Consider the following 11,348-nt stretch of genomic DNA (forward strand, 5'->3'; position numbering starts at 1 on the left):
CAACAAGTGTATAGTAGCTTCAAAGAGCAGACTGGTCTTGATTATGAAAACAAAAAACTGCAAAACAAATTTAACATGCTCCGAAGGTCTTTCCAGCATTGGCAATACTTGCAGAACCATACTGGGTTTGGCCTTGACTCAAGGACTGGTGGTATAGTGGCTGATGATTCGTACTGGGGGTCCCAGGAAGGGGTACCTTGCTCATGAATTGATTACAAGTTTTTTATTTTGTGGACCAATACTAAATCTGCACTATGTTCAAATGCAGATCCTAGTACTCAGGGCAGTCGAGGAAAACCACCACCCTTACTTGATGAGCTTTACAGTTTGTTTGGTCGAACCACACACGATAGTGGCAATTTGATTAGTTCTAGAGGTGTCTGTGAGCCCCCGCGAAGCTATGGCAGCCAGGATACTCCTGATGATGGTGTGGGTTTCTCCAATATTAGATCATCGTCCAAAAGGCCAATCAGGGAAGCCACAGTGGATAGCCCTCCTAAGATAAAGATGAATTTGGAAGAGCACATTGCTAATATTTCTTAGTCCATTTGCATCAGAAACCGGAGAACTCTTAGTCGTGGACAAGAAGAAGTTGACGAAGTTGTAGTCTTAAAGCAAGATGGACTTGATGAAGACTCTGATTTGTACTGCATGGAAAATATTCTATGCAAAAATGTATAGATAGGAGGTTTTTCCTTCACTTGAATACTAAAGAGGGATGCCTCCATTGGATTAGGTTCCAATGGAATCATATTTCGAAGTAGCTTGTTGTGTGGTCTTGTAATAATGCTTTGACGTTCACTGTTAAGTTTTCGAGTTTAGTTTTTGTTGGGGACTTGTTCTCAAATGCTAAGAGTTAAGAACAAGGAAACACAAAATGTTAAAGGTTATTGCCCTTCATCCTTCAAAGCATTACTAGGTATGTGCCCATGCGTTGCAACGGAGTACAAAATATTCCACAAAATATGAGTGTTAGAGCAAGTCCAACAAATGTCTTAAACATGCTCGTTTGTTATCTAGGAAGTGGATGTGAAATCAAATCTTGTAAAAGCAAGCAAAACAAAAAGACTTCATGTCACAAGATACCGCTTAAATTGAAAGAATATATGTTTTTAGCGTTATTCTTATAACAGATCATACCATTTCGACAGCTTTAAACTTCTTAATATTGTAAAGAATATCTATACCTCGAAGAAAGGCAGCTGGAGCAACTCCTGAGCTCAAGCAGCTTGTTCGGCGTGTTCCCCTTGCTCTGCTTGGACTCGACCTTGTCCTGGTTGTCCTTCTTCATATGCGAAAGTAGAGACAACATGTCCTCCATCAGATGCGTATACCTACATCGAGCACTTACACGTGAATAAAATGGAAATCAAAAGACTGTAATGAAAAAAAGAGGGAGCACTCAGATATACGTGATGCAGTGGAAAGATTAAGTTTCTTTTACTACATGTGATTAGTATCATTTTTATACCCTGTTAATTTATATATCTTATTCTTGTAGGGTGGTGCTTCATTGGAATCATTGGCTAAAGGAGTTGTATGCTTCTCCCATAAATTCACCCTTTCAGGATTGCAGGATCGCTGGTTTTTATTGTTATATAGCTAAAGGAGCTGCATCAAAGTTACGGGGAAATGGCATGCCCTTGTATGAAGTAAAGGGTCTACAGACCTTAGACTCAATCTTGCGCATAGCTGTTCACGACTTCCTCTGTAGATTTCTCGAATTGTTCAATCCAGTGGTTTCGCATACAACCTAAAGGATGGAAGAAATAAATTATTTTAGGTTGAACAATTTTCATCCTATGAAGTACTAATATTTTCTGGGGATGAAGATATATTTTTGACATTTGATGCTACTAAAACTTTTAGGCGCTACAAGACAAGTATATGCTCTAGAACCACATGATGTGGGGCAGTGCATCCATGCTGAAACCATCAGCACCTTCATGCAATTCTAATGACGATCCTCTGTAGCTTCGCAATGTATTTCAAGAGTGTTCATATTCAGTCGGGAGTGTATAATGACCATAATCTCTTCCAAACAAGGGAAGAGGAAACTGTTATTCAACTGCATGCAAAATTCAAATGACCTAGTTGTATGTCACATTGTCTAGCGTAACAATCCAATTAGGAGTATCATAATAACGTTTAGAAATTACTTTTGTTACAAGGCTAATGTGAATCCAAACTATATTGCTTAAAGACAGGAGTAATATGATGCAATGAATCATTGAAACCAATTTGTATATTGCCCTTGCTTAACGCTACAAGACATAATTAGTACGAAAGAATAGAATTGAAGGAGAAATATAACTAAAAACATGATTATTCAACATAGCATAGATAATGTGAGTAATAATAACATCAGTATGTTATATATGTCATAATAGAACCACAACCGATATGCCATCGAAACAAAGTATTTATTCTCGCTAACTCGAGCAGAAATAGCAACCATCTCCCACTCTGGTCTTCCAAGGCGGAGCAACCAAGATAGACAGTGTGACGCAACAGCTCAGATCGTTATTGTGTTGCAGCTCAGATCGTTATTGTGTTGCACGGATAGCAGCCAAGGACACGCAGGAAACTTGCAACTTCCTGTAAAAACACATAAACCCATGGGTTAATAACTTAGGAGAAGGATGCAAACACTCTCGACACATGCTTAACACTTATTTAAAATAGATGTTTGATACTGATTATGTTTCAGAAGAAGGATTGTAAATAAATCGAGTCATCCCTAGACTATAGAGTATGTAGATGGCACAGCACTAACCTCCAGACCCATCAAGGCATTTTGTGTGCGGACATCCGCCATCGACGCTTCGAAATAGACGTAGAAAATGTAATTCAACAATCTGCAACCAAGACCCTGAGTTAGTGGCCAATTTAGCCATGTACAAAACATGCGATTGTCATCTGGGTGAATATTTTGAGAATGCATTTGCTAAATATGTTTGAATTTTTAGATGCATAGATTTCCCCCACTTTCCAAATGGCACGTCAGATAGTAAAAGATTATGCAAAAGATGGATACCAACTTGTCCTCATGGTAGCCAAGAATCTTATAATGTCCTCATGGTTGCCAAGAATCCCAATATTGTGAAAACTAGTGAACCACGATGATTCAAACCACCACCGTTTAGTTCAGTCAGAAACTGAATTTCTGGGCAGAGGCATATGACTCCATCAGTGGCATGAAAGGCTCCAAGCAAAGTTGAAAGGAACTCCAAAGCACAGTAGACAAGATCAACCATTACGGATGGTGTCCCATATAGTCCAAAATGATGTAGATGCATCGATAGTGTAGCTATCTCTAAGTAGTCCATTCTGCATTTTTTCACCTTGTTTCAGCAATGGCAGATTTCAGCTGATGGCTACTTGAAACTGATGCTTTAAAGGAGCAGCCAACTTCTACTTTCTATGCCCTCTTTGTTAGGTCGAAAACATTTGTGGTATATCATCTGTTCCTACCATTAGGTGAACCAAAGTATTAAAAGAGTTTACCTGCAATAATTAAACAAAGAATTGAAAATATATAAAAATGGGCCCAGTCCATGCACAAAGTGATGATATTTTTAGCTGCTACAAATTCTAAAAACAAAAATTATACAGTCAGACGAGTAGATGCATAGGTGAAATTTGTAAACATAGGATTGCAAACCTGTTGGTAGCATCAAGGACCTGAAGCATATGTTTGTTGCTTGTGTGTTCAAGTTTGCTGCAGCAAGTCACCTACTAATACCTTTAGAAATGTTCCAGCTACAACTCGCAGCTTGAAACAGTTGCAGCGACTTCCCATTCTGTATGTTCACTCATTCATAAGGGACGGTACATGAAGAACGATAAATGTAATGCAGGGGGTGTGCATTCTCTGAGTTGAGCCTGATTGTTCCTTCAAATTGTCATCAGATCAGAGTCAGGTTTCTCCTCTGAATCCTATAATTATTTCAATCCTAGCAATCATACAACAATTTCAATCCTAGCAAGTCGGCTAAACCAATCCCAAAACCATAAGCCATCAAACCATGCGATCGTCGATGACATCGTAGAAAAAAATGAAGAATCTAGCACCCACGAAACCCCCTGGTTTCATAGACAAAGTGAAAAAATATTGAGCGACAATACATCTATGGCCTATCCTAGCACAATTGCTTCTTACTCGTTCTCCGTAACCAGTGATCAGTCCTTGGTCATCTCGCTGCCCACCCACAATATCAGCCATTCAACCTAGTGTCGTATGGTGCTACATGGTCACTTGTTCTTCTTGAAATAAGTAAGGGATCCCAATAAGTAAAGAGAAATTTCCTCAGGTTCTATCATATATATATATATATATATTGAGAGAGAGAGAGAAATTAAATCAGTCTAATTTTACAAAACATCATTCCATTACCGAGCTAACACCTTTAGACACCAATTGACAAAAATAAAATCCCTAAGCACCTTTTTGATATCCAGCCCCTCCTAGTCTCCTTTCTCCTAGTTCCTCTTTATAATCAGCACAGAAAACATCTAACACCAAGAACATTTGTTTTTTTGAAGATCAGGAGGGGCAACGCCACTACAAAGTTTTATTAAAGAACGGACACAGTGCATGAGTTATAAGAGAAACAAAAGAACTTTGAAACTAACCAAACCGTGTACTACCTCTCTGGTACAAGTCATTTAACCTGTACATATCAAAACAGAAGAGCTATATACTAAGAACACTTGCAATCATGTTTCAGGCAGTAGTTAACCTGTCAAATCACTGCTACTTGTAGCTTCAAGGTACTTGATCAAACTCGGTTTAATATTGAGGAATTATTGCACATCTAAAGTAAGCATTGACCCCCTACCGAAAACAGTAAGCAGCAGCATGATAAATTCTTTCAGACAATCAAAGTTAGATTAGTGTTGATATCTTAAACCTCTGAAAAAGATTATATGAATGTAGTAGCATGCATGGTTCTTCCTTCTAGCCCTGCCCACACCCACACAAGAGTTCCTCCTGGGTGCTGTGTAAAGTACAGTGTGTCAAATGCTATATCAGAGGTTCATGCACCTTAACTTTCTGAAACAAAACAAATAGGCGACGGTAGTTGCTAGCAGCAGCTTATCAGTTACCATCAGTTTTTTCAAAATTTTCAGAGATAGTTACAGGTTGCTTTTTTATGGAGGTCGCTATTTTGCTTAGCTGAAGTATTTGGACAGTCCCTATTAATAATTATATTTCAAGGTGAACATCCAAGTGCTTGGAGCATGAAGCAGAGAGGGCCATCAGGGATATGTTGGTGATGCTCTTCCAGGAGCAGTAGCTTCGGTATGACAACAGGTAGAGAAGCATTAAGTTGAAAGTCCAGAAAAAGTCAAAAAATAAGGTGGAGAAAAGCATAAAATATGGTCAGATTGTTTTTGAGGAGCTCTCAAAGGGACTTTAATTTACAGTGATTTTGGTTGTTTAATTTCAAAGGCACTGACCTGTTGCTTCGTTTTAAAATGATTCTGTTATACTAACCTTGAACACTTGCAATACTTGTTATACTAACCTTGAACACTAACGTTGATGCTTTTGAAGATTCCAGAATAAGTATCTCCACCAGAACTTGTGCGATAAAGCAATTGGACTTGAGTAGTCACAACTTTCAGCACTTGCAATACTTGTTGATTCTTTTATTCGAGTGTCAAGTTGATCAACTTCAATCTCCACTTATGATTTCCTTCCTCATAGAACTAGATGTATGTTAAATCTTAATAATCAAAATGCAATTATTTCATCTAAGCTAAAAATTTTCATAACAAAACTAAAATTACTTGAGATGGTTTGATCTACAGATTCAAAGATTTAATCACTACTATTTTATTTAGACCTAGATGCAAGTTGACTGTCTGCTCCCCACATACGACAGCACATCCGCGGTGCCTGCACTGATCAATTACAATACATATATAACTAATCATATAGGTCAGAAGCTACATCTAGTCTAGCTTTGAATCCTCACATGGATTGGAGATTCCCATACCTGGGCTGGCAGGGCGAACAATGGAGGCGACAGAGGGCTTGGCGGTGACGACAACAAGGCAGTAGTGTTGCAGCTTGGTCGGCGGGAAGAAGTGCTGTAGTGCGCCCACTTCAGCGTGTAGAAGTTGTGCTCGCTATCGTCGATCCCTACCACCATCGTCATCTTCCTTGACGACACTTCCGATAAGATAATAACAATAAACAAACAACATCTACAATAAAGCTATCATGTCGGTTGTTGATTTATTGTTAAAAGCATGTACATGAACAGGTGTAACTGCTATACAGGTGATTACAGGATGCTTGGATGTTGCAAACAGGATCACTGAAACTGAAAGTGAATCTGTCCAGAGCTTGTTTACTTTGGTACCTAAAAATGACATGCAATGGATGCAAAACAATTCCCTGGTTGTATTGTTCATTAACTTCAATTACGGAAAAGAAATTTTCTTTATGGGAGTGATTGTGATTCAAGTGGATAGAATATTAATCGACCAATGAAAACATTGTATTTCAGCTATTCAGTTAGACAGTAGCAAAGGACAGAAATGTCTACCATAAAGGATAAGAAATGCATTTTTATTGCCTACAAAATTAAATAATTAACACTGAACTGCGCTATAAAGCTAAGCTTTCATGAAGTTGCGTGAAAACTGAAGCTCGCATTTGTAACTCAAGATATATTCTACCAGAGCATCGACAATGCTTACCAACAGCATGCCTTCCAATGCAGATTAGAAAAACCAAAACATAGAAAACATACCAAGGACCAAAACAAGTGGCTGTATTCATGCAGGTCAGCAAAACCAAAACATAGATGTAGGCATAGGGAAGATTAACGTGAGCAAGCAGTGCTACCTTTACACGAAGCGCTCCTTCTTCCTCGACTCGACGGAAACCTCCACCCATCGCTGATGGCACTGGCCGACGATACCTCCACACTCCAGTTCAAATCTACCGTACCTTGTCGCCACCGGCGTACCGTCTCTCCTCTTCGACGCCCTTAGGATACAGTTGTGTAGACGCGCCAAGACCGCGAATGATGCTCCAAGATCCGGCGGGCCTCCTTGGTCAGAGAACCGGCCTCGATCACGGATGGAATCTCTAGAGTTTGGGGGAGGGGAAGAAACGAGTGAGGGAGCTTACTGTGTAGTGAACCTCCACTCGCCATTGATGACGCTCTTCGCCAGCAACAAGGTACGAGGGCGAGGAGTCCGGGTTATAGCCTCGGGCTCCCGTTCCCGGTTATAGTAATAATTAATCAGATAGGCCAAATGGTTCCAAAGAACCATGCATTTACATGATAATAAAAAAGTACTTCTCTATGCAGCCAGTGAAGCTTCACTGGCCTCTTTAGGCAAGTCTAACTGTGTTACTTCATTAAATACATTAGATAATTAACACTTAATAGTTAGAAATAACATTAGATAATTAACACTTAATAGTTAGAAATATTGTTGTGCTGCTAAAATGCCAACTATTGTCTGCCATGCATGGATAACAGATCCGTAAAGAAGCATGCCAAGACATAACCGGTGATACAGTTTTGAAGTACCGTTACATAAACAAGCAGATCAATAGATTTAGCTCACACATGTATTTATCACCTGAAATGTTAAACATTTCTTCATTACCAATTACAGTATTGGAGCAAGCTTTCAATTCACATGCAAGCTTACCAATATAGCCAAAGTAAGAACAAACAATTAATTACATTTGGACAGCGGATGTCAGGTCATGTGCAACTTTAAACAATTGGAACTGAGCTCTGTTTTTTCGAAGATAATCAATAGAAAGAAATGCTTATATGGTGAGTTTGTGTTCAGCTTTAGCCAGAAAACACTCAGTCAACACAACAAAACCAGTATGTCTTTCAATTAGTTCAAAGTATTATTGCATTCCAAAAGGTGGTTGCTAATTTTGTATGAGCATGATAAACTGGAAAGCTAATATGAACCTGATTTGATTAGGTATTAAGGCTGCTAGCGAACACTAAAATAACCAAGATGGAGTCCATCTATTACTTTGAACATACATAATGATCGCAACCAAAAGATCTCATTCAAGTACAGAGCGTACGACTTATCAGTAGAACTTTAAGTACAATAGCAATCATTTAAGACAAATGGTAAAATAATTTAACATGAGGTACTCACAGGTAAGGACACAGATCGCCAGAAAGTAGGAGCACCCGTGAGGCCATCACCTACATGGGAGCATGAACAATCCTCCTGCTGAGGCTGACTAGACGAGGGTGGGAACGTCGCGCACTTCTGGAGGCCTTTCTTCACCTCCAAGCTGATCAACTTAGAGAAACCCGTACATATCTGAGCATCCAAGGGAGCACTGCCGTCCCCTGTGGCTTCACAGGTTTCATCAACTGAATTGCAGAGAAATGGAATATCGGCATGGGTCGGAGGGTCATCAGCAGAAGTCACTACTGGCACTCCTTCAGGACCATTACTGCCCGCCATGGCTCCACAAGCTTCATCGGTGCAGTGCTTCTCTGGCAGAAGCTGAATACCAGCGCTGGTAGTAGATGTCACTACCGACGCTCCCTCGAGACCACAGGAACCACCGTCCATAAAGTGACTGGTTTAGCACTTGCAGAGACAAAGAGTGATACAACAACACAGCAAACGTACAACCACGCTGCGCTACTGATGCTACAGAAACATGGACAAGAACAGATGTAGCTGTTATTCCTCCTCAATCCTCATAGACATACCACATACATCCAGATTTAGATGCTAATACTAAGTTCCAGAGATGCAATCGTGAAGGTGAACGAACTCCAGGCATAGCCGCATAGCAAAGGCCGATCCTGAGTGGCACGAATTAAGCTTGTGGTAGACTAATACAGTACTACGGTAGTATATTCGCTATACATACATTAACCATAACAAGAGAAGGGGTATCCAGGATGCTACCTGACCCGCAACAGCGTAGATCCGATCTCGGAAGCGATCCAGACAAATCCGATCCAACAGAAGACGGCAAAAAAAAACGGCAAACAAGTCGGCGTGCTGCACGAAATCACAGGCGTGAGCAACGATTGAAGGCGAATACTCTTGTGGCAGCAGGAGCAGAGCAGCAACGGGGAGAAGTAGAAATGGAAGAGGTAAGGGTAGAGACAGGTAGATCAGGGTGGGGAGCGGGCGGGGACAAGCGTTAGGAGGACGAGGTGGGGGATTGGGCACGCCAAGACCAAGGCTTGAGGCGGTGCGCGCAGGCGGAGGGGGACGAGAGTGCGTCGTCGCGGGGGGAGAAGGCACAGGACGAGCAGCAGCAGCAGCCCTGCACGCACGCGCCATCTCATCCTCGTCGTCGCCGAAAACCGAAGCGGCGGCGCGGGACGGCGAGCGTGCCGAGGCGAGGTGGAACTTATAGGCGCGGGAGGGGAGAAGGGGAGGAAGAGGTGGCGTCTGGGTTGGCGATAGCGCATGGTGGGAGGCGGTCGGGAGTGGGAGGAGGAGCAGGCGGGGGGCGATGCAGTGCATGGTGGGAGGTGTGGTGCTTCAGGGTGGAAGAGCTGGGGAGGGGGATCGCGGGGAGATGAGCACGGGATCTGGGAGTTGATTGCGGGGGATGCCGCAGCGACGCCATCGATGGAAAGGAGTGCTGCGGGCGGGCGAGCGCTCAGGGCATAACCGTGCACCACAGCCAATGTGGACGTCTACAATAGAGACTTATGTAGTAGTAGAGATTTCCCTTAGGATATAACGATCTTCGGACGAAGGTCATGAAGGACGTGCCTTCATCATCACAGTATGCGTTAATGAAAGAAGAAGCATATGAAACATGAGAAATAACATGAATAATCATATGATATTATTAATATATCTTTATTATATTATCATGGATAAATAAGAACAATATCGAATTAAATTTGTACCTTCGGCTTGACAGAAGGCAAAAAGTCCAAGCGTGACGTATGAATGAATACAAGTCAGCGTGAACAGTACGGGGGTACTGTTCATCTATTTATAGGCACAGGGCACAGCCTATGTAAAATTACATTCATGCCCTTTATGTTTACTATTGACTTAAGGACAATCCATCGAGGACTAGATAGCGTTTTCCCCTTTAAGTCGGTTTCACTTTCTGTCGTTGAGCCAAAGCTCCCTTGCGCGTAGCTTGGGAACTGCATCAACCTTCGTCTCGACCATGCTTTCCATATCGTGTACATTTTTATTCTGAGTCCGAAGGTACCTGTATGTATATTACACTTCGAAAACATTGTTAAATCATGTTTTTGAGGACCTTCAGAAGACGAAGGCCCCCAACAGCAGCCCCTCGCAGTATTAATTTGTTATAACAATGAATTCAGACTGCGACATGAATGAAGGCCTTAAGCCGAAGGTCCGAAAAAACACCTTCCCTTTGCTAGAATAGCAATAGTCAATGACAAATGGGGCCCTCCAAGTTGCAACACACTGGGCATATAAATATGAACCCACGCCGGTAGCATTCTACACGCCATCTCTGCCATTTGCAATATTTTCTCATACTTCTAGTTCTTGCTCACTAGCTCTCGCTAGATTTTCAATCTTTTTGAGCTTTGGCTTAAAGACGCGTTTGCACCATGTCTGGGGAAAAATGATTGAGGAGATGAAGCTGACTGAGGAGACGAAGCTATTTGAAGAGAAGAAGGTTGCAGATCCTTACATTACTGGATTTATTTAGTCCACAACAAAAACAAATACAGAGAAAATCACTAAGGAGATCCTGGAGGGTTTATCCAAAGATTCTGATGAGAGTGATAGTTATGACGTGGAAAGCGGAGACGAAGATTCTGAAGATCGGCCCTGGCAACCAAGCCATACTGTCTTCGGAAAATCGACTATTAAACAGAGTCATCTTGACAACATGAGAGGAAGGTATTTTTGGGACATGTCTATCGTGAGAGCTGGCAGAGACAACAACGTTCCTGCTCCTGAGGAAAACGAAGTTGCTATCTACCGAAGCTTTTTTAAGGCTGGTCTTCGATTCCCTTTAAGCATGTTTGTGGTTGAAGTGCTGAAGATATACCAGATTTTCCTTCATCAGATCACCCCCAAAGCTATAATGAGGATGGGGATTTTTGTCTATGCTGTAAGGAGTCAGGCGCTAGAGCCAAACGTGAAATGCTTCTGCAGCATGCACGAGCTTTTATATGAGACGAAGGCTATTTGTAAGGAACAGTACCACAACAACTTCGGTTGTTACGGGTTCATTGCTCGCCCGAATGCAAGCCACTCGGTGCCAACATTCCGGAAGAGATGGCTCGGAGCCTGGATGGAGGAGTGGTTTTCTGTTAAAAATGATTTAAAGGCAAGGGAAGACATCAAAGAAATTATGCAGC

General features: G+C 41.6%; 1 protein-coding gene across 2 annotated transcripts; it reads right to left on the bottom strand.

Moving 5' to 3' along the window:
• Positions 1 to 5,024: 5,024 nt before the first annotated feature.
• On the bottom strand, positions 5,025 to 9,003 carry LOC103635036 (uncharacterized). Of its 2 annotated transcripts, XM_023300864.2 has the most exons (3): positions 8,935 to 9,003; positions 8,161 to 8,670; positions 5,025 to 7,611 (listed from the first exon to the last, which is right to left on the bottom strand). In XM_023300864.2, the coding sequence occupies exons 2-3, from the start codon at positions 8,587 to 8,589 to the stop codon at positions 7,588 to 7,590; spliced, it is 453 nt and encodes a 150-aa protein (XP_023156632.1). In that variant the 5' UTR covers positions 8,590 to 8,670; positions 8,935 to 9,003; the 3' UTR covers positions 5,025 to 7,587. The 2 variants fall into 2 exon arrangements, with proteins under 2 accessions (XP_023156632.1, XP_020398452.1); XM_020542863.3 differs by having other exon boundaries at positions 8,161 to 8,981.
• Positions 9,004 to 11,348: the final 2,345 nt, after the last annotated feature.

Source organism: Zea mays, chromosome 8 (genome assembly GCF_902167145.1).
Source record: "Zea mays cultivar B73 chromosome 8, Zm-B73-REFERENCE-NAM-5.0, whole genome shotgun sequence".
Lineage (NCBI taxonomy): Eukaryota > Viridiplantae > Streptophyta > Magnoliopsida > Poales > Poaceae > Zea > Zea mays.